This window comes from Siphateles boraxobius, unplaced genomic scaffold, assembly GCF_051911475.1.
Source record: "Siphateles boraxobius isolate OS27281-9 unplaced genomic scaffold, OSU_SipBor_1 3, whole genome shotgun sequence".
In the NCBI taxonomy this organism is placed as follows: Eukaryota; Metazoa; Chordata; class Actinopteri; order Cypriniformes; family Leuciscidae; genus Siphateles; species Siphateles boraxobius.
This window is the reverse complement of record NW_027508919.1, coordinates 1,259,585-1,283,982: the sequence shown is the minus strand read 5'-3', so window position 1 is coordinate 1,283,982 and position 24,398 is coordinate 1,259,585. Positions and strand designations below refer to the sequence as shown.

Sequence of the window (24,398 nt, the reverse complement as noted above, 5' to 3'; positions counted from 1 at the left end):
TTTCTTCTTTTTAACTCACAGTGTCGCTGTTTACCTGCAAAACCATGTGTGTGTTCAGTACACATCTCTCCACCCTGTTTATGATGTCATACACAATTTCAAGCTCGTCGTGTTATAGAAAATCGTCGAAGGTGATCGAAGGACTATTTCAGACATTGGATTTATTTGTAGACTTATACATATTTTACATGTTACTTGTATATCTGGATTTATTTCTGAACAATTTTTGAAACATTTTAAATGTTCTGCTTTGCTGTCGAGATGTTTGGCCTTTTGTTCTTCGTGCTGATGGCGCACACCGCTTACGGAGACGTGAGCTATTCTTTCCCGGAGGAGATGAAACGCGGATCTGTGATTGGAAATATAGCAAAGGATCTCGGGCTCGATATGAACAGACTGTCATCACGAAAGGCTCGTATTGATACTGAAGGTAACAGAAAACGATACTGTGACATTAATCTGAATACTGGAGAACTGACTGTAGCGGAGAGAATCGACAGAGAGGAGATTTGTAATGAGGGGCTTTCTTGTGCTCTTAATTTTGAATTAGTTCTAGAACACCCATTGGAGATACACCGTGTCACTATCCAAATACAGGATATTAATGATAACACGCCAAAATTTCCTAAAGACACGATAAAGCTTGAGATAAGTGAGATATCTAGTAAAGGCGCGCGGTTCCGCGTGAATGAGGCGCATGATGCTGACATAGGACAGAACGGAGTACAAAGCTATTCGATTGAAAATAATAAACATTTTCTTTTATCTGTAAGTACTAAGGCGGATGGTGTCAAAAATATTGAGCTGGTGTTAGACAAAGAGTTGGATCGTGAGCAGCAGAAAGAGGTGACTTTAATTCTTACTGCGGTAGACGGCGGGACTCCACCGAGATCAGGGACTGTAGCCATACACGTCACTGTGCTGGATGCTAATGATAATGCTCCAGTCTTTAGTCAGGCCGTCTATAAAGTCAGTCTGCCTGAAAATTCTCCTGTAGATACTGTAGTGGTGACAGTGAGCGCTACTGATGCTGACGAGGGACAAAATGGGCAAGTGACTTATGAGTTCAGCCGAATTTCGAGAATTGCGAATGTACTATTTGCTCTGGATCAAAACAATGGAGAGATAAAAATTAAAGGCCACATTGATTTTGAGGAAGCATTAAGGTATGAAATGCTTATTGAGGGAAAGGATGGCGCTGGTCTTTATTCAGACACTAAATTAATCGTAGAAATTACAGATGTTAATGACAATGCCCCCATTGTAGTGATTAAGTCTCTGAACAGCCCCGTTCCTGAGAACGCGTTATCCGGTACAGAGGTTGGCATCATTAATGTGCAGGACAGAGACTCTGAGACTAACGGACAGGTGCGCTGCTCCATTCAGCAAAACGTCCCATTTAAGCTCGTACCTTCAATCAAAAATTACTATTCTTTGGTGACCACAGGTGAATTAGACCGCGAGCTGCTCTCTGATTATAATATTACAATCACTGCTACTGATGAGGGCTCTCCGCCTTTATCTTCCACTAAGAATATTCACTTGACTGTAGCTGACGTGAATGATAATCCACCTGTATTTGAGGAGCAGAATTACAGAGCTCATGTGCAAGAAAATAACAAACCGGGCTCCTCTATTTGTTCAGTATCAGCTACAGACCCGGACTGGAGACAGAATGGCACTGTAGTTTATTCTCTGTTGTCCTCTGATGTCAATGGCGCACCGGTGTCCTCCTTTCTGTCCATTAATGGAGACACCGGGGTCATTCATGCCGTGAGATCGTTTGATTACGAACAGTTGAAGAGTTTCAAAGTGCTCGTGTTAGCCAGAGACAACGGTTCTCCTCCTCTGAGCAGTAACGTGACCGTAAGTGTGTTCATATCGGATGAGAATGACAACTCCCCTCAGATATTATACCCCTCTCCGGAAGGAAACTCCTTCATGACCGAGATGGTTCCCAAAGCTGCCCAGGCGCGCTCCCTGGTCTCCAAGGTGATCGCAGTGGACGCGGATTCTGGACAGAACGCGTGGCTCTCTTATCACATTATTAAAGCGACTGATCCGGGACTTTTCACTATCGGTGTCCACAGCGGGGAGATCAGGACGCAGCGGGACATTTCTGAATCTGACAGCATGAAACAGAACCTTATTGTGTCCGTGAGAGATAACGGACAGCCCTCTCTCTCAGCCACGTGCGCGTTGTATTTACTCATATCAGATAACTTGGCTGAAGTTCCAGAACTGAAAGACATGTCTCATGACGAGAGCAGCTCCAAACTGACGTTTTATTTGATCATCGCGCTGGTGTCCGTTTCCACTTTCTTCCTGACCTTCATCATCATCATCATGGCGGGGAGGTTTTGTCGCAGGAGAAAGCCCAGACTGTTGTTTGATGGAGCTGTAGCCATTCCCAGCGCGTATCTCCCTCCAAATTACGCAGAGGTGGAGGGCGCGGGAACTCTCCGCAGCGCTTACAATTATGACGCGTACCTGACCACGGGCTCGCGCACTAGTGACTTCAAGTTCGTCAGATCTTATAATGAGGGCACACTGACTGCTGACCTGACTCTGAAAAAGACTCAGTCCGCTGTGGATGATCTTGAAGGACTTGATGCGGAAATGAGCGACTCGTTTCAGGTAGGACTAACGAAGTCTTAAATAAATAAATAAATAAATAAAATGTATTATTATGGGTGTGAGTGGTCATTGGTAAAAAGATCTCTTGTTGAACAGATTACGTGACTCATTCAAGTGCTTTTTATAGATATGAACATTTTGATGGTCAGTTTTAGGTCTGAAAAGTAGCTTCATTAAAACGTATTTTTACCTTTTTTTACCACGGTGTTCTGTTTATGCAAGTATTCTATAATATATCACCCACAAGAGGACATAATTTTGTTTTGGATCTTTGTAAATAATGGCAATATTGTGCAATTGACGGTTGAATCTGATCGTTGCTTTTTTATCTTGTGCAGGCACATTTTCCTTGAATATAATCCGTTATTTACTTTGTTTTTATTAAACAGGGTTTCAGAAATGGTAACGATCTATTACATTGGAATTATTATGTTTCCCTGGATAAAAGCATTCAATATGATCCCACGCAATGTGGATCACTGACAATGTTTTCTATATATATTTTTTTTAATTTACGGTCTTGCATTCCTAATGTTGTCTGTTATGTGAAGTAATTGTTCATAATTGTTGTCAAAGGTCTTTAAAATCTTATTTTATGATTTTTAAACACCATTTCACTGAGATAACATGTTTAGTAGGAATGGCATATATCTGTTTACTGTCCATGGTGTTGTACAGGCACATGCAGTGTCAGTTGCTGTTGAGGTTTTGCTCTTAGGTAGTCTGTATACATTAGGTTTTTTTTACGAGTAGATGTTTTGGAAATTCAGCTGGTCCTCTTTTCAGATCCTCTGAGAATGTTTGGTTGTGTCAGGCCTGTTGATATTGTGAAATAATTAATTTGTAATAAAAGTGTTTGATTCATGTCTTGACATTATGTCAGCCCTATAGAGTTTATGCATGAACCATGTTCAGAGGTTTGAGTTCTTTTTTTCTTTTTACAGATTCTTTTAATCTGTGTTCTTGAGATTTTGAGGGACTCAGTATGGACGTGATTCTTTTCAAGTATGACACGGGAAGTTAGTGTTTTAAAAGTATATGTTCTGCGCTTACAGACTGAATAAATATTTATATCTGAATAGATTGCTTTCACTTACAATAAGCTCTTAAAGATTTTGAGGTTTAATAAGTCTGAGAAATAGCTTCATTGTTCTATTTATGATTTATCTTTAGATTTCTGCTCATGACCGAACAAGTCATGAATGTTCCATGAAACGTTGTTTGTTAGATTTTTTTTCATTCTAGTCTGTTTTTTTATTTATGTAATTTACATTGTATATAATTGATTGACCCTTAGCTGTTTAAAAAAAAGGTCTGATTAATAGGCCTTATTCACAACAGTGCCATCTTTGATTTTTAATGGAAAGGAAAGCAAGGCTGTGAGGCATAGATATACATCTCTTCAGTGGGTTGTTCTATTATTCAAAGTGTTTTTGGATTATTCTACTGATAAAACACTGCAAAAATATATTTCCAAGAAATTTAAACTCCAGACAACATGAGCTGTGGAAAATAAGTGATCTCGGCTTCATAGCTTTTTCCAGCAGATACCATTGAAAACACGGTAAGTCTATCCCTCACAGCCTTGCTTTCATACGCGTCATGGTGATGCTCTGAATAAGGTATATACCTCTATCTGTCATAAAATAGCTTTTGAATCCTTTATGGAAATAAATTCAACTACAATATGCTGTCTTTAACAAATATTTTAGATTCAAAGAACTTAAAGTTGTTGGATATTTTTAAAGAAAGGAATATATGTCTTGTTCTGTTGGCTAATCGTTTTTTTTTTTTAAGCCCATTTGAACTTTTTCTGTGACATCAGTATATTTGTGCATGGATTATGCATTTTGTAATGCTACAAAATGATATAATTTTTTTAAGTAGTTCAAGTGTTACGTTCCCAATTGAATTTCTAGGGACAAAAGCGAAGTAACGTTTTAAAGCAAAGGTCAGTACCGACAAAGAGAAGATTTGAACTATTCTCAGTCCCAGCACTCAGTACACAAAGTAAGATTTCCAATTAAATTTATTTACAATAAACAAGTCATAACATAAATACAGTGACAAAAAAGAACTCTAAACAAACAATTCCAAAAGAAAAGAAAAGAAAAGAAGTCTGTTCTTCAGGAGCGTGTAAGGCCAAAAAAACAAACAAACTACCACTACTTGGTAGAAGGAAATCTTATTAACCTGGAAAAAGTAAATACAAATAAACAACAGCACTCTAACCTTACTTCATAACTAACAAAAACAGGAGAAGATGAGAACAAAAGAAAATGGCACCTGTCTCCCTATACTGTTTCAACAATCAATAGCGGACAAATACCTTAAGGCTGTGCACTACGCCCACAACACATTTAAGTTTGATTTTAAGTTTAAGCTTAACACATAAAGCTACACACTACAGTCATACCACCACATTTAAGCTAAAGGCACACCAACAAGAGCAAAACTCTGGGACTGGCAACGTCTCAACACTCTCAGGCTCCTGGGAGAAGAAATCTTTCAGTGGCTCTCTCTCTCTGGTTCTGCTTAAATACAAGCTCATCTTGCCATTGATGAGGAACAGCTGGTAGGTCCCATCACCTATAGATTAGGACAGGGAGGAGCACAGGAAATTGGACAGAACATACAACAAAAACTACAACTCCCAGCAGACCGTTTGGTCCATTGGCAGCACACAGTACATCAATGAATGACACATGCATCATATTTGTAAAACACAAATGCATACGTCCTGTGACATAACATTAGGGATTTTCTCATCAATGTCTTTGTTATGTGAAATTTGCTTATAAAAGCAGTTTTGTATGTCAGCAACTTTTTAAGCACTCTTTTAGTCTGGTTAGAAACATCAGGGTTTCCCTGTTGCTGTCCATGGTGCTGCAATGTAAATTGCTCTTGATGTTTGGAGTTTTGCTACTACATAATGTAGCACCTAACTCTCTATCCTGCCTTTTTTTTTTTTTGGGTTGGGGTGGAGAGATAGCCTAGCTACTAAAACTTTGTGGTCGTGTTTATCTTCCACTCGTCGGGGAATGTTGTTGCCAGCTCTTGTTTTGCTAAATATATATATATATATATATGTAACCGACACCTTACTGTCATAGAAATTGATTTTATGCAGTAACTTCTATTAACTCATAGTGTCGCTGTTCACCTGCAAAACAATGTGTGTCTTCAACATCTCTCCACCCTGCTTCTGATGTCATACAGGGTTTCAGTCTCGTCTTGTTACAGAAAATCATCGACGGCGACCGATTGCTGCTAATGCTGTCCTTCTGGCTATTATTCTACATTGAGTTTTATATTTGTGTACTCTTTTACATGTCAAGTGTTGTATTGCTGGATTTAATTTCTGCTTAATATCTGAAGTATTTTAAACGTTCTGCGGTGCTGTCGAGATGTTTGGCCTTTTGTTCTTCGTGCTGATGGCGCACACCGCTTATGGAGACGTGAGCTATTCTTTCCCGGAGGAGATGAAACGCGGTTCTGTGATTGGAAATATAGCAAAGGATCTCGGGCTCGATGTGAACAGACTGTCATCTCGTAAGGCTCGCATTGATACTGAAGGTAACAGAAAACGATACTGTGACATTAATCTGAATACTGGAGAACTGACCGTAGCGGAGAGAATCGACAGAGAGGAGATTTGTGGAAAGAAAGCCTCATGCGTTATTAAACAAGAGCTCGTGCTGGAAAATCCTCTTGAATCTCGTCGTGTCAACATTAATGTTAAAGATATAAATGACAATTCTCCTCTGTTTAAAAAGGACCTGATTAAACTCGAGATCAGCGAATCGGCTGTAAAAGGTGCTCGTTATGTATTGGAGGAAGCCCATGATGCAGACATAGGAACTAATTCGGTTCAAAATTACAATTTAGCGCGAAATGAATATTTTGATTTAGCTGTTAATGCAAAAACAACTGGGAAATTTTACGGCGAGTTAGTACTACAAAAGCAATTAGATCGTGAGCAACAGAAAGAGGTGACTTTAATTCTTACTGCGGTAGACGGCGGGACTCCACCGAGATCAGGGACTGTAGCCATACACGTCACTGTGCTGGATGCTAATGATAATGCTCCAGTCTTTAGTCAGGCCGTCTAAAAAGTCAGTCTGCCTGAAAATTCTCCTGTAGATACTGTAGTGGTGACAGTGAGCGCTACTGATGCTGACGAGGGACAAAACGGGGAAGTCATGTATGAATTTGGGCATATTTCAGAAAATGACATGACAATTTTTTCTCTCGACCAAAATGATGGAAGAATAACTTTAATAGGGTCTCTTGACTATGAGGATGAATCCTCGTTTGAGCTACCAATTCAAGCCACCGATGGACTTGGCATGGTATCATATGCAACCGTTGCTATTGAAGTATCTGACATTAATGATAATTCCCCCATTATAGTTATTAAATCACTAAATAGCCCCGTTCCCGAGAATGCGTTACCCGGTACAGAGATTGGCATCATTAATGTGCAGGACAGAGACTCTGAGAATAACGGACAGGTGCGCTGCTCAATTCAGCAAAGCGTCCCATTTAAACTCGTTCCTTCAATCAAAAATTACTATTCTCTGGTGACCACAGGTGAATTAGACCGCGAGCTGCTCTCTGATTATAATATTACAATCACTGCTACTGATGAGGGCTCTCCGCCTTTAACTTCCACTAAGAATATTCACTTGACTGTAGCTGACGTGAATGATAATCCACCTGTATTTGAGGAGCAGAATTACAGAGCTCATGTGCAAGAAAATAACAAACCGGGCTCCTCTATTTGTTCAGTATCAGCTACAGACCCGGACTGGAGACAGAATGGCACTGTAGTTTATTCTCTGTTGTCCTCTGATGTCAATGGCGCACCGGTGTCCTCCTTTCTGTCCATTAATGGAGACACCGGGGTCATTCATGCCGTGAGATCGTTTGATTACGAACAGCTGAAGAGTTTCAAAGTGCTCGTGGTAGCCAGAGACAACGGTTCTCCTCCTCTGAGCAGTAACGTGACCGTGAGTGTCTTCATATCGGATGAGAATGACAACTCCCCTCAGATATTATACCCCTCTCCGGAAGGAAACTCCTTCATGACCGAGATGGTTCCCAAAGCTGCGCAGGCGCGCTCCCTGGTCTCCAAGGTGATCGCCGTGGACGCGGATTCTGGACAGGACGCGTGGCTCTCGTATCACATTATTAAAGCGACTGATCCGGGACTTTTCACTATCGGTGTCCACAGCGGGGAGATCAGGACGCAGCGGGACATTTCTGAATCTGACAGCATGAAACAGAACCTTATTGTGTCCGTGAGAGATAACGGACAGCCCCCTCTCTCAGCCACGTGCGCGTTGTATTTACTCATATCAGATAACTTGGCTGAAGTTCCAGAACTGAAAGACATGTCTCATGACGAGAGCAGCTCCAAACTGACGTTTTATTTGATCATCGCGCTGGTGTCCGTTTCCACTTTCTTCCTGACCTTCATCATCATCATCCTGGCCGTGAGGTTTTGTCGCAGGAGAAAGCCCAGACTGTTGTTTGATGGAGCTGTAGCCATTCCCAGCGCGTATCTCCCTCCAAATTACGCAGATGTGGAGGGCGCGGGAACTCTCCGCAGCGCTTACAATTATGACGCGTACCTGACCACGGGCTCGCGCACTAGTGACTTCAAGTTCGTCAGATCTTATAATGAGGGCACACTGACTGCTGACCTGACTCTGAAAAAGACCCAATCCTCTGATTATCTTAATAGTATTGCCGAGGGAATAGAGATAATTTCACAGGTATGTTAAGTTTTTTGTCGATTTTTGTTTGCCTCAAAATGATTGTATGGTTAAGTAAGTGTAGCAGAAACAATTTTTAAAATGGTATATTGAATAAGTTCGTTCATGCATGAAATTGAAAATATTAGGATGTTTCTATACTTGTCTCTGTGGTGTAGCATCTACACTCAAAAAAAAAAGTGTGAATATGAAGGAATTTTCCGTTTTTATTTTTTTGCATGTGTATTCCCCATATTTTGAATTGTGCCTTCCATTGTGTTGTATTTTAGGGTTAAAGTAAATGTTTATAAAATAGTGGCAATTAGTTTCCTTTTTTGTTTGCTGTATTATTGTCAGATTTAACTCGTTTAGCACTTCTGGAGTTTATTATACTCTGAATTATTTATTTTATTTATTTTATAAGTCCTTACTTGCTGTTTCTCAGCAGTATGCTATTCATTTTATATGTAAAAATGAGCAAACCTTGGTTGCTTATTCCATGGCACAAAATTTGTTAAATAATAATATTAATGTTTTTCGGAACGAAGTGCGAACTTTTAACAACTGCGGAATATCACTTCCATGTACCTTAAATGGAGTCTCTGTAACAGAAAATATTGCAGATTTATGGAAACAGCATTATTTTCATCTATTTAATTGTGTCCAAAATTATCTGTATAATGTGGGCATTACTGTGTGTAATGATCCAATAGTGATTACATCACATTAGGTGTGTCAAGCTATAAGCAAGCTATATGAAAACAAAGCAAGTGGCCTAGACCATATGTCTGTTGAACATCTTATATGGAAATAAAAGGTTAGCCTCTGTTTTACTGGTTTTATGATTCATGGTTTGTTACCAGATTCAATGCTGTCTTTTTTGTTAGTGCCAGTTATTAAGGACATCTCGAATGGTATAGTTTAGATAATTATAGGCCCATAGCTTTAGCCATTTTTCTGTTTAAAGTTTTAGAAAATATCTTGCTGGATAGGATAAATGTGTTTATTAACTCTGCAGATTGGTGTTAAAGCCAAACATGGAACTGATCTGTGCATTTATGCCCTAAAGGAAATAAGTATAGAGATATAAACTCATCAGTTCTTATGTGTTTTATTGATGCATCCAAAGCTTTTGATCAAGTTAACCATGAAAAGTTGTTTCTTAAAATGAGACAAAGATGGGTGTCTGAATATATTGTAAGAATTCAGTCAATGCAAGTAAAATGGGGCAATAAAGTTTCTGTCACTTTTGGGGTTAGTAATAGCGTGAGACAATGAGGCATTTTGTCCCCAGTTCTTTATGTGGATGATTTATCTAAATGCTTGAACACTTGTAACACTGTGTGAATGATTGAAAATATCTTGGTGGATCATATTATTTATGCAGATGATCTTGTGGTTTTTAGTCCTAGTAGTGCTGGTCTCCAATAGCTTCTAAACATATGTTCTGTCACTGTGTATGGCTCTGAACGTGATATTATATTATGCTAGTAAGAGTGTTGTTATGATTTGCAGAACTGAGGAGGATTAACATTTAAACTTTCCAGTTTTAAATTGTCTGATAAGATTCTTACTGTGTTTGAAAGTAAAATATCTTGGACATTTTATTACTAAGCATGTGACAAACAATGAGGATACTGAAAGGCAGCGTCATAAGATGTATGTGCAGGCTAACATACTTTTATGTAAGTTCAGTTCCTGTTTCAGTGAAGATGTCATTGTTTAAAGCATATTGCACCATAAAGCACCATAAAGCACCACTTCATACTGCTCATTTGTGGTGAAATTATAGAACAGCAAGTTTACAGAGATTTAAAGTAGCTGAAAAAGATGCAATGAGAATTCTGTTAAGGAGACCTAGATGGTATAGTGCACGTGAAAGGTTTTTGAGTGCAGGAGTTAACACTTGTCAAGCTTTTACACATCTGCTGGCTATATGATTCCAAAAATGACATTATTGTGGGCTTATCAAATATAAGGGTATGTACTACAGGTTATCAGTCCAAGTTGTGGTGACACTGGTATTATTGTACGTTTTGCAATGCATTGATTGTTTTTCTTTGAATCTGTTGTTACTTTTTTTTTTTTTTTGGACCATGAGTCTGCAATATAAGTCTGATGATGATGATGATGATGATGATGATGATGATGATGATTAATCACCACAGGTTGTGTTAAGCTATACCACCCTCCGCAAATTATCAACATACCTATTATGATTTTGCAATCTTTTTTTTTGTTGCCATTTTCAGTGTCATTCGTTTCATCACATCAAATAAATTAGATATAATTTTCAAATTTTGCGTAATTTATTGGTTTATTTCACGGATGTATGTGCAGATGTTTGTTATAATCAAATTCAAAATGAGCTTGAAAACAAAACTGTACTTTCACAGACCACCGCTTTTCGATCATTACAAGGAGCATTGACCTCCGTTGGCGCTGTCCGTGGTCCTGATGTGTTGTGGCATGAACTGTAGCGTGTTCAATCTTGTGAAAAAGATTGTGTATGGGTCGTTCAGCGGATTTGTTGTTTTGTTTCGACATGTAGCAATAATATAACGTTCACTTGATCATATAATTCTCATATCGTGTAATGAGTCTAATTTGACAACACTATTTTTTGTATTTCTAGGTTAAAGGAACTGATATAATTTCATGGCGTGTTAGGAATATGTTTCGCCACGCTTATACATCTATGAATTAACATCTCATTTGGTCCTCATGGTGTCGCTGTTTACCTGTGCTTCCAATTTCTTTTTGTTATCTCCACCCATTTGCGTTGCTATTTGTTAAATGCATGTCCAGTGCGTGTCTGTACGGAGATTGTCTTTCGTCTTTCTTAGAACAGCTGAATATGAGCTGGTGTTAAAACTGATAGTTATTCGTTCTTTGCTTGTCATTTTTTTTATCAAGTAGTCTTCATTTTGTCCACAACCGAAAATGATGGATAAAGGATTGTTGGCGACGATACTCTGTCTTTTCTTCTCCATCTTTTTAATGGCGCACACCGCTCATGGAGACGTGAGCTATTCTTTCCCGGAGGAGATGAAACGCGGATCTGTGATTGGAAATATAGCAAAGGATCTCGGGCTCGATGTGAACAGACTGTCATCTCGTAAGGCTCGCATTGATACTGAAGGTAACAGAAAACGATACTGTGACATTAATCTGAATACTGGAGAACTGACCGTAGCGGAGAGAATCGACAGAGAGGGGCTTTGTGGAAAGAAAGATTCGTGTGTTTTAAAACAAGAGCTGGTGCTGGAGAATCCTTTAGAATTACATCCTATCAGTCTTCGGGTTCAAGATGTTAACGACAACAGTCCTTATTTCGGTAAAGATGTGATTAATCTGGAGATAAATGAATCCGCCGATAAAGGCAAGCGCTTCTTGCTTGAAGAAGCAAACGATGCGGATATTGGGCAAAATTCTGTACAAAGCTATTCTATTCAAAGTAATGAATATTTCGTTTTGTCAGTGCAAAGCAACTCTCTTGGCGAGAAATACGCCGAAATCATTTTAAATAAAGAGTTGGATCGTGAGCAGCAGACAGAGGTGACTTTAATTCTTACTGCGGTAGACGGCGGGACTCCACCGAGATCAGGGACTGTAGCCATACACGTCACTGTGCTGGATGCTAATGATAATGCTCCAGTCTTTAGTCAGGCCGTCTATAAAGTCAGTCTGCCTGAAAATTCTCCTGTAGATACTGTAGTGGTGACAGTGAGCGCAACTGATGCTGACGAGGGACAAAATGGCGAAGTGACATATGAGTTTGGCCATGTTATGGAAGACTATAAACATTTGTTTTACTTTGATCGGAAGACAGGTGTCATTAGCATAAAAGGGCCACTAGATTTTGAGGAAGAAGCCACATTTACTCTGCGAATAATAGCTAAAGATGGTTCAGGTCTAACGTCTTACTCGAACGTTGTAATAGGAGTAAGTGACATTAATGATAACGCCCCTATAATAATAGTAAAATCACTTAATAGTCCCGTTCCTGAGAACGCATTATCCGGTACAGAGGTTGGCATCATTAATGTGCAGGACAGAGACTCTGAGAATAACGGACAGGTGCGCTGCTCCATTCAGCAAAACGTCCCATTTAAACTCGTTCCTTCAATCAAAAATTACTATTCTCTGGTGACCACAGGTGAATTAGACCGCGAGCTGCTCTCTGATTATAATATTACAATCACTGCTACTGATGAGGGCTCTCCGCCTTTATCTTCCACTAAGAATATTCACTTGACTGTTGCTGACGTGAATGATAATCCACCTGTATTTGAGGAGCAGAATTACAGAGCTCATGTGCAAGAAAATAACAAACCGGGCTCCTCTATTTGTTCAGTATCAGCTACAGACCCGGACTGGCGACAGAATGGCACTGTAGTTTATTCTCTGTTGTCCTCTGATGTCAATGGCGCACCGGTGTCCTCCTTTCTATCCATTAACGGAGACACCGGGGTCATTCATGCCGTGAGGTCGTTTGATTACGAACAGTTGAAGAGTTTCAAAGTGCTCGTGTTAGCCAGAGACAACGGTTCTCCTCCTCTGAGCAGTAACGTGACCGTGAGTGTCTTCATATCGGATGAGAATGACAACTCCCCTCAGATATTATACCCCTCTCCGGAAGGAAACTCCTTCATGACCGAGATGGTTCCCAAAGCTGCCCAGGCGCGCTCCCTGGTCTCCAAGGTGATCGCCGTGGACGCGGATTCTGGACAGAACGCGTGGCTCTCGTATCACATTATTAAAGCGACTGATCCGGGACTTTTCACTATCGGTGTCCACAGCGGGGAGATCAGGACGCAGCGGGACATTTCTGAATCTGACAGCATGAAACAGAACCTTATTGTGGCCGTGAGAGATAACGGACAGCCCTCTCTCTCAGCCACGTGCGCGTTGTATTTACTCATATCAGATAACTTGGCTGAAGTTCCAGAACTGAAAGACATGTCTCATGACGAGAGCAGCTCCAAACTGACGTTTTATTTGATCATCGCGCTGGTGTCCGTTTCCACTTTCTTCCTGACCTTCATCATCATCATCCTGGCCGTGAGGTTTTGTCGCAGGAGAAAGCCCAGACTGTTGTTTGATGGAGCTGTAGCCATTCCCAGCGCGTATCTCCCTCCAAATTACGCAGATGTGGAGGGCGCGGGAACTCTCCGCAGCGCTTACAATTATGACGCGTACCTGACCACGGGCTCGCGCACTAGTGACTTCAAGTTCGTCAGATCTTATAATGAGGGCACACTGACTGCTGACCTGACTCTGAAAAAGACAGCTTTGGATGATCTTGAAGGGCTTGATGCAGAGGCTATGCAAGAAAGCACCTCTGAAAATAAGGTATGAAGTTGGTTCCGCATTTTCTTAATGTGAACTGTATCACCACCATGAAATTTAATTTACACTTACTTTTAAGGATTTGTTGGTTTAATGGCATTGCAAAATTAGATTTTGGTGCAGTATCAAATCTTGCTAATCAGAAAGATCTATAAACTGCTACTTTTCTCACCTTGGCAACCATTCATATGGAAGTCTTCTTCTTTTCTTATTGTTCTGTGTTGAATTTACAACCAAAGAAACTGGCTTTACCAGTTATAACATCATTACATTGCCTTATAACTATTCATTTGGCCGGTATTAGAAGTTTATATAGAATTTGAAATAGTGGCTTTTTAAAAAATATATTTCCAGAAGGGAATTTTAAATTGGTAGCCATTAAAACCTAGTGTGAATAATTATTTTGTTTTTAAAGTTTGAGAGTTTTTTTTATGATACAGTTTTAAGTTGAGATGTTTGTTCAGTCCTTCTGAAAAAAAAAAAACATTGTTTAAAAAAGTTTTGAAAAATTAACAAAATAAAACCTGATTTTGGCCCTTGAAATAAAATGTAGCACGTAAATATTGATATCTAATTTATATAATCTCTCAGTATTAGTCATTACTACTCCTATGTTCTTTATATATATATATATATATATATATATATAAGAACATAGTAGTAATGGTTAATACTGTGAGATTATATAAAATAGATATCAATATTTATTTGCTACATTTTTCTATATAGATATAGATGTAGATGTAGATATAGATATAGAGTTTGCGTGTCTGTAACTCTTGCATTTGGTCTCTGGGTGACGCTCTCATGTTATGAACAGCTTTGGAAGAAGTGATCTCATCTGTGCCGTGTGCCCTGATGCCCCAGTTTAATCAGTGTTACACAGCGAGGAGAGGAGAGGAGGGAGAGATGAGGGATGGATGGGGAGGGGAGTGCTGTAGGCGTGCAGAGAAAGAGAGAGAGGAAAATAAAAATCTAAGCCAACAGGAGCAGGCATCAGAGCACAGTGTCTGCCCCATGGAGGATCTGTGCAGAATGCGCTTGTATCCACATTATTTTTATTCTTTATTATTTAAATGTAACCATTAATATTTTACAACATGATTTGTTTGTCAAGATGCGTACTGGCACATCTCTGTCTTCAGCTTTGCTTCTGCTTCATTTGCATGTGCGGTTCTCTTGCTGAAGTGCGTTATTCGGTTCCAGAGGAGATGCAGCAAGGCTCCATCATCGGCAATGTGGCGAGAGATTTGGGAATAGATGTGACGGAGCTCATGAGACGCAATGCTCGAGTTGTTGCTGAGGGGAGCCGACAGTTTTGCGAGCTAAGGCTAGAAACAGGCGCTCTGTTGGTGAGTGAGAGAATGGACCGCGAGGAGCTTTGCTCACAGTCTGCACTCTGCATCCTGCAGTTTCAACTGCTACTGGAGAATCCACTCAAAGTGTACAGTCTCCTCTTGGACATCCAGGACATCAACGATAACAGCCCAGTGTTTGATAATGGTCAGATTGAGCTTGAGCTACTGGAGTCAACGGTCCTAGGGAGGCGTTTTCCACTTGAAAGTGCTCATGATCCTGACATAGGAGCTAATTCTGTTCAGCATTATCAACTCAGTGGGAGTGAATATTTTGCTTTAGAGATGAATACTCAGGTGGACAGAAATGCATATCCTGAATTGGTACTCAAAAAGCCTTTGGATCGAGAAAACCAGGCTGATCACTTTCTGACCCTAAGTGGAGTGGATGGTGGCCGGCCTTCTCGTTCTGGAGCGGCTTCAATTCACATTCACGTGTTAGACGCTAATGATAATGTTCCTGTGTTTAGTCAAAGGGTGTATAAAGTCAGCGCACAAGAAAATTCATCTCAAGGTTCTGTGTTGGTTAAACTGAATGCAACCGATTTAGACAGCGGGATTTACGGGGAAGTTAGTTACTCTTTCAGTCACGTGCCTGATAAGACGAGAGGGATTTTAGAGGTTGACCCTGTGACGGGAGAGGTGAGGGTCATGGGCGCATTGGATTACGAGGAGGCCAGTTCTCATGAGCTGGATGTTCAAGCCAAAGATGGAGGAGGACAGTCATCTCACTGTAAACTCATCATAGATGTCACAGATGTGAATGACAATGCACCTGTTATTGCAGTTAAATCAAATTCTGCTACTGTGCCAGAAAACGCTTCACCTGGAACCATGGTGGCTTTGCTAAATGTGTACGACCTTGATACCGGATCCAGTGGCCGGGTCACATGTGAGATATCTGACGATGTGCCATTTAAGCTCGTTTCAGAAGTGAAGAATTACTTTATGCTTGTGATTGATGGAGTTTTAGACCGGGAAAAGAGTCCTCACTATAACATAACCGTGACTGCTGTGGATGCTGGAACACCCCCTTTATTCAGCAGCAAAACTGTAGCCATAACAGTCACAGACGTTAATGATAATCCTCCTATTTTTAGACACAGTGACTACAGCATCCAGTTTGCAGAAAACCAGCCTCAGGGAACCCCAGTCATTAAAGTCAGAGCTGACGATGCAGATGAGAGGCAGAATGCTAGAATCCTGTATTCTCTTTCAGAAGATGCAGCTTCTCTTTTTTCCATTAACGCAGAAACCGGTGAGATTTTTACTCGTCAGCCCTTTGATTACGAAACGTCCACTCACTTCAATGTTCCAGTGATGGCACGAGATGGAGGCAGGCCTCAGTTCACTAGCACATGCACTGTCCGGGTCTTTATTGCAGATCAGAACGACAATGCTCCGGTTGTTCTTTACCCAGTTCAGTTTGATGGATACCTTGCGGATGACATTGTGCCCCAAGCTGCTCCTGCAGGGTATTTGGTCACTAAAGTGGTTGCTGTTGATGCAGACGCAGGGCACAATGCATGGCTGTCCTATCGAATCTTGAAAGCCACGCAGTCTAATTTGTTCTCTGTTGGACTGCACTGTGGGGAAATTCGGACACTAAGACCATTTGCAGAAGATGATGAGATCAAACAAACCTTGCTAGTCTCTGTGAGTGATAACGGGCCTGAGTTTTTGTCTGCCACTGCAACTGTCAATATTATGATTGAAGATGGCTTGCCAGTCATCGATGAGCTCTTTGCACGTGGCGTGGAAGAGTCACATGCTCACAAGGACCTAATTCTGTATTTAATACTGGCTCTGGCAGGTGTGTCTAGTCTTTTTTTTGTGCTCATCATTGCTATGGTCTATATGAAATTATGTAGACACAGATACATGTATCGCTCAACTGCAAACTTACCCGTTTTTCCTCCTACCTACGGACCACCTGGATACTCCGACGTGAGCCGCTTCACTACTTTGCAGAAGGATGATCGATATAATTCATTCTTAACCACAGGCTCGTGGAGAGGGGACTTCAGATTCGGCTCTGACTTTGTTGATTTTGACATGCGGAATAAGAGTGGGACGTCAGTGCATGTGGGTGGCCACAGCACTACACGTGCAACGCTCTTAGTGCCACATAAATTCTAACCCAGATGGCTTTGACCCTGACAATCATATAGAAAATCCTTATCAACAGATAGGACTGAAGCATTTATTCAAGCAAATGACAAATATTCCTCATTATATGCATTAACCTGTTTCATGAAAACACATTACAGTGAATCCTTCACTTTTGTTTTATGTCATTTTCTGCTTTGATTCTGCATGTGACAAGATCATGCCGTCCATAATCGTTTTTTTTCTCAATGTTTTGGAATTGCACTTTAAAGACTTTTGTGCGCTCTTTAATATTGTATAAGGATCTGTTTTAATGTATTATTTTAAAAAAGAATACAAAAATATATTGAATAATATATATATATATATATATATATATATATATATATATATATATACTGTATATATATATATATATATATATATATATATATGTATGTATATATTTTTTTAATATATATATATATATATGCTCAAAAGTTTACACAACCCTTGCAGAATTTATGAAAATGTGAATTTTACCAAAATAAGAGGGATAATACAAAATGCATGTTATTTTTTATTTAGTACTGTCCTGAATAAGATATTTTTCATAAAAGATGTTTACATATAGTCCACAAGACACAAGAAAACTTTTGAATGGTTTGAAAGTTTTTTTCATATTTTGTTTAAATATCAATTGTTTTCATTTTATTACTGCACTTCAGATGCAACAGAATATACTTTCCTTGAAGACAAATTAAGTACAATTTACTTTGATCTTCAGATTAAATTTTTATAAATTCATCTATTTTTTTTTGTGGACTATATGTAAACACATTTTATGCAAAATATCTTTTTCAGGACAGTACTAATTTAAAAAAAAATAACATGCATTTTGTATGATCCCTCTTATTTTGTTAAAATTATTCATATTTTCACAGATTCTGCAAGGGGTGTGTAAACCTTTGAACAGCACTGTATATGATGTCACAATGAGCACAGACTTTACTTTTTTCCTGTGGAAGCTATATATGTCAGTCACTTCTTTTATTTTTATGTGGTATACAAAAGAGTTAACTGCAAACATTAAACTTAAACTTAATTTAAAATTAAACATAACTTTAACTTAAAATTAAACATGAAATTAAATGTCTTCAACTGGAAGTGTTCTGCTCACGCTGCTAAACTATAATTACTAAAACTAAAACTGAATCCCAATCTATAAAAACTAAATAGAAATGTGTTCACAAAATAAAAACTAAACTAGAAATAACAAAACCATTAATGAAACTAAATAAAACTGAAATTTATAGGTAAATTAAATTAAAAATAATTTAAAAATGCAAAACTATAATAACTATAAATAATGATTTGATGAGGATGCATCTCTGCATTATTTGACTGCAGATATCTGTTTAGGACTCTCTCTCTCTCTCTCTCTCTCTCTCTCTCTCTCTCTCTCTCTCTCTCTCTCTCTCTCTCTCTCTCTCTCTCTCTCTCTCTCTCTCTCTCTCTCAATCTCAATCTCAATTTCTCTCTCTGACTGAAAGATTAAATGGTTGAAAGATGTTACATTTCACATAAACCCTCATCTGCTTCTGTGAACCAGATTTATCACAATGTATCTTCATCTGTCTTTCCGTACTCTTTACTCCGTGCTTGATTTTTGATTTTATAGATATAAAGCTGACGTGTTATGAAAACTCCTTTCTTATCCTTTCTCATAAATCTCATCTATGTGCAATTTGTTACTGGTGACTTTACCTTAAAGTTCAAATAATAAATATTTCCTTTGAACCTTTACAATACAAACTGTGAATGTATAATTAATTTACACAAACTTTACCAGAGGATGTTGATCTTTAAGTATTTAGTTATTGATTTTATCCAGAATCACTGTCACTGGTGGTGTCTACATTTATAATTTATTTTAACACTTACTCTCCATAGTGCTGTGCGTGTGTGTGCATTATGTGCTTTGTAAAGTGACTTTCAGCTTTAGGAGTTATATTAATAAAAATATTTATCAAAAGAGGCACAATCTGAGTATCTCTTCTAAGTGGGAAATTATGAAATACTGCATGACATTAGACACATTTATGAATGATTTTGTTGATTTTTCAGTAGAAATATTCAACATGGTCATACCCTTCAGCATTCTTCGTAGTGTCCCAGTATGTCTGTCCTGTGTTTAATCAAAGATATGCATGTTGTATTTACTCAGGTAAGGTTTTTTTTTTCTTTTCTGTTAACAGTAAATGTACTTGCAGTAATCAGTGCGATGACAGAATATGTTTGTGCATATGCTTGTCTTTCAATCCAGGTAGCATAAGATACAATTGTAATGGCCTTTCACCTTAAAGTTGTTCATAGTTAAATTGTTGCTTGAAAGCTTAGTACTAAGTTATCTTATTTCATGAGTTGCACTGGTCATACTTTCAGTTAGTAATTCATACCGTATATATTTGGCAGTGCTATTGTTAGCTTCACTTTTGCTCTAAAGCAGATATTTCTATTGCAGGGTTTAAAGTTACTAGCAAGAAATGTTACCATATACTACAAGTGTAAGTGTAATGCGTTTAGCTTCATTTAACATTTTTATAACATTTACCACTAAGATACTTTGCCATGAAGATGAGTCTAAAATGAGGAGTTTTTATGACATGTCTAACCATCATTTAACAACTGTCCAGACTCATGATTTAAGCTTCTAATCTAGGATAAAGCATGATTTAGTCCACATGTAAACTGATGGTCTGCTTGATTAACCCGTTTAATCCCAAATTTTTTCTTGCAACTTGAGTACTTGCATTTTACTCCTTAGACCTCCCTAACACTCAAACATTATGCCTTTTTTGATTTTATGTTGGTTAAGTTAGTGAAATATTAGGTTTTATACTCGGTCACAATAGTGACCGGTGGGAAACACCATAGTCAGAATTCATACAAATTCTTCAATTAGACCTATTGACACAATTCATTCTAAGACATCCAATACCTCGTTTTGTCATTTCGTGAAGGAGGCTTAGTGAGGTGAAAAGGTTGTCATGTACAAAGTTACACCCTGGAGGAACTTCTGGTTGTTCGGCTAGACCCCTATGGGATAGACCATGATTTCACTTGAGCCCTGTTCTAGGCCAGTTTCAGGGAGATGTGTGTGCACTCATTCGGTGCACTGAAGATGGGCTGTACGTTGTAGAAAGGGTTGTTTGTGGTCATGTGTGGGGCACACCAATTGGTTGTCATGAACATCTGCCTAATCCTCCAGATAGTTCACCTCTGCATCGCCATTCAATAGTCTACTTGGCAAATGGGCCTTTTCACCAATGGTACTCCCTATCTGAGCCATCACTATCTCAGTCACTTTCAATTTGGGGGGTGGGGGGAGGGGTCACGTACGTCTAGAAGGTCCAACACATTGAAAGTTTCTGGGATACTGATAACTACATTGAACAAAATTATAAACGCAACACTTTTGTTTTTGCCCCCATTTTTCATAAGCTGAACTCAAAGATCTAAGACCTTTTCTATGTACACAAAAGGCCTATTTCTCTCAAATATTGTTCACAAATCTGTCTAAATCTGTGTTAGTGAGCACTTCTCCTTTGTCAAGATCATCCATCCCCCTCACAGGTGTGGCATATGTTCAGTGTAGGATTGCCAATACCTGCCAATACCAGCCAATACCTGTGTTTTCAATTGAAGCACTGTGTTATACTACCGGTCACAATTGTGACCGTAAACAAATTTACAAGTCTTACGATCAAAATATATATGCAGGAGTATAATTCTCAAAATATATCAGTAGTAGACCCTTTAAAGGATATATGTACAAAATATGATAGTTCTATCTGTTAATTAAGATGTTTTACATACTACTTTTTGTAGTAGTCTGAGGAAGACATCTTCTTCTAGATGTGCAAGCAGGAAGTAAACTGATCTGGTCATGTGACCTTTCACACTAGTCACATGACATTGATAGATTTTAATCAAGACAATCTATTTTGTCATTTAAAAGTTGAATTTCTTGCCCAAAGTCAATAACAACATTTTTAGAGCATCCAGAAATAAGAAAAAAGATGCGGTCACAATTGTGACCGGTGGGATTAAACGGGTTAAATGCAGAGTCAAGATGGAGAGTAATGTTTTCTCTGAGCAGATGTTTGTGTGTTTTATAACTGTGACTGTGCACTGAGCTCATCTGCAGTGTATAATATGTTCTGACATGCCTTTAATCGGGCCATGAACGCCTGATGTATACACGTGAGCATACATAATGCCACAATAATGCTACAACAGAGAGACTGGGGTGATTTTGCAAATACATTTCAATGTCAAATGTCATTCTGAGCCTAATTTAGGGATTTTCAAGTGACATTAGGGGCCAATTTAATCAGCATCAGATCTTCGAATGGTTAATATACCACTTTAAAAAAACATAAAAAGTTTTTTATTAATTGAATCATAGTTGTTGACTTAACAATAGTTGTTATGAGTGCCAGTTATGAATGTATAGAATATAGATTTAGTTAAATGCTTGGTACCACTCTCAGAAAAAGGAATTGATTTTGTACCTTTTATTCTGTTGCTTAGTTAATGCTTAGTTAATCAGCATATTTCAGTCAGTGACTGTGTGCTATTTAAAATGTTCACTCATGTGTGATTAAATTGTTGCTTTAGGCAGACCTACTTCAGCTGAACACTTCTGTACATGTGTGTGTGTGTGTGTGTGTGTGTGTGTGTGTGTGTGTGTGTGTGTGTGTGTGTGTGTGTGTGTGTGTGTGTGTTCTGAGTGCACTTTGTTGTTTTATGGCTTTTCTGAGTGCACTTTGGGTGCGATTTCTTTCATTTTATTTTTTAGATCTTTGTCTTTTAGTGTGTTTCTTTTTTTTCTTTTTTTTATCAGTAATACAAATGCTTGCCTTGGCAGACACCATTATTGCTTAAGTGCACAATTGCACAAGTGTAAGTGCTTCGAACAAATCCACACATTTTCTTCAGGAAAAATTGTAAATCTATTTTTGTTAATTATTTTCTTTCTCTTCTTTCCCTTCCATGACTTGCACCTGTGCTTCATCCCAATTAATGGAAATGAATCAATATCCTCTAGGTAAGAAACACATATTTGATATACTACTATTTGTATTATATAAAATATTATTGTCAATCCACAGAAAGCTTTTTTCACTGCACTTTCTATCTCTCTCTCTCTCTCTCTCTCTCTCTCTCTCTCTCTCTCTCTCTCTCTCTCTCTCTCTCTCTCTCTCTCTCTCTCTCTCAGTCTCATTTAAATTTTCATACTCTCCTTAAAACCTCTGCTACATGTTTTTACTTTTAGAGAAAGGCCTCATGATGAGCTGTTTGTTCATCTTCAGTTCAGTATCTGTATGTAAGCATACAGTATGTGCAGTGCTCCATCTTGTGGTAGCTCACTAAAACACCAGAGCGACTAAATCATCACCAAAAATTGAGGGAGTACACTCAAAAATTTTACTTTTGCCTCTTGTTAAATGTAATTAATTAAAATAAGCAAGAGTAACACAATTGTTTAATATTTTGTCACAACTTAATTTAATTGTGTTCAATCAACCTAATATATTTAAAACTGAAGTTTACTTAATTAATTTGTGAGAAAACTACATGAATAATTTTTGTTGACAACTAACTGGGCAGTGGATCTGTAGTTCCCAGCATGCTTTGCAAGGGACTGCATTAGGAGGGTAAATTTAGGGATTGAAGTGTTAGTTGTTAGTTAATGTTAATGTTTAATATTTAGTAAAGTTAGAAACTTAGAATCGTTCTGTAATGTTTTTGAATTTTGTGGTTAACATTATGCAGAAGAGTGGTGACTGTTTAGTTTAGGTCTGTGGGCGCTCAATGTACTCAACACATGCATTAAACCTCATTTGCAGACCTGCATATTCAATATTACTCTGTAAAAAAGTGGTTTTCCTTAAACTGAACACTAGTAGCTCCTATCATTGGAAATAACTGTAGAGTCAAATTAGCCAAAATTATAATGTTGGCGATTTTAGGCAGGGCCAAAATTAAATATAGTTAACCTGACAAAACTTTATCTAGCAGGAATGACTACATTAATTTAAGTTCATACAACAAGATTACAACAAATAATTTCAAACAAATTCATTTTCGTGGAAAAGCTTTCCTTAATTTAATTAAGTTCGTTCAACAGCTTATTTGTTCCCCACGAGGTTAATGGGTTAAGAAACATTCTAAATTAAATATTTTTTAAAATGCAGAAAGTTGTGTGTGATGGGTAGGTGTGGGGTTAGAGTTAGTTTAAGGAGACAGAATATATAGTTTGTACATATAAAAACCATTACGTCTATGGAGAGTCCCCACAAAGATAGCGAACCAGACTGATAGAGTGTGTGTGTGTGTGTGTGTGTGTGTGTGTGTGTGTGTGTGTGTGTGTGTGTGTGTGTGTGTGTGTGTGTGTGTGTGTGTGTGTGTGTGTGTGTGTGTGTGTGTGTGTGTGTGTGTGTGTCTCCTCCCCTGCTGCAGCAGTGTGTCACTATGCTTTAAGGCTGGACTCTGGCCCACTTTTACAGCATTAAAATGCATCAGGCTATATTGGACACAGTCTGAATAATGCAATATCACCACACTAAGTGTATGACTATGCGGCAGCTTCAGAGCTGCTCATGTTTCATGCATACACACAGATGTGTAGTCAGCGTATGTGTTTGAATCATCTGCAGAACCCAAAACTACGTACAATACTGTACAATAAAAATATACAAAACAATAACACATACCCTGCTTCTGTATTTATACAGCTGCAAACATTGTAGCGGATACATCTGGTACAAGTTCAATTCATCATAAAGTAAGAATAACATTTTAAAACCATTTATGAATGTGGGTTTTGTTAATTTTGTATTATTAGGGATAGAGAGAGAGAGAGAGAGAGAGAGAGAGAGAGAGAGAGAGAGAGAGAGAGAGAGAGAGAGAGAGAGAGAGAGAGAGAGAGAGAAAGAGAGAGACGTTGGTGCACCTATCATTGTGAGGACATCCCATAAGTGTAATGGATTTCATATTGTACAAACTGTATATTCTCTCACCCTAACCCTACCCCTAATTCTACCCATCACACAAAACTTTCTATTTTTAATAAAACATTGTGTAGTATGTTTTAAGCCATTATAATTACGAGGGCTTTGGAAATGTCCTCAAACCACAT

General features: G+C 38.5%; 3 protein-coding genes across 23 annotated transcripts in view; all 3 read left to right on the top strand.

Annotated features, from left to right (window-relative positions):
• The window catches only part of LOC143756691 (protocadherin gamma-A11-like), a 225,419-nt gene that overhangs the window by 71,715 nt on the left and 129,306 nt on the right, over positions 1-24,398 (top strand). Inside the window, exon 1 of one of the 21 annotated variants that reach the window (XM_077247283.1) lies at positions 222-2,637. The exons of 18 other annotated variants lie outside the window; for them this stretch is intronic. In XM_077247283.1, coding sequence (XP_077103398.1) covers positions 241-2,637 — 2,397 coding nt within the window. In that variant the 5' untranslated portion in view covers positions 222-240. Of the gene's footprint in view, positions 1-221; positions 2,638-11,192; positions 13,752-24,398 lie in introns of those variants that run through there. 2 more of the 21 variants (XM_077247306.1, XM_077247319.1) reach the window with 2 other exon arrangements.
• Positions 5,486-7,075, top strand: LOC143756697 (protocadherin gamma-C3-like). The gene has a single exon (XM_077247323.1). It carries the CDS (start codon positions 6,045-6,047, stop codon positions 6,747-6,749), a length of 705 nt encoding a protein of 234 aa, XP_077103438.1. The 5' UTR covers positions 5,486-6,044; the 3' UTR covers positions 6,750-7,075.
• Positions 14,535-17,328, top strand: LOC143757068 (protocadherin beta-15-like). Its single transcript, XM_077248061.1, has one exon. It carries the CDS (start codon positions 14,849-14,851, stop codon positions 17,240-17,242), a length of 2,394 nt encoding a protein of 797 aa, XP_077104176.1. The 5' UTR covers positions 14,535-14,848; the 3' UTR covers positions 17,243-17,328.

What these genes read in the sequence shown, in the direction of transcription:
- LOC143756697 (XM_077247323.1), top strand. Translation starts at nt 6,045, where the DNA reads ATGTTTGGCCTTTTGTTCTTCGTGCTGATGGCGCACACCGCTTATGGA.
- LOC143757068 (XM_077248061.1), top strand. Translation starts at nt 14,849, where the DNA reads ATGATTTGTTTGTCAAGATGCGTACTGGCACATCTCTGTCTTCAGCTT.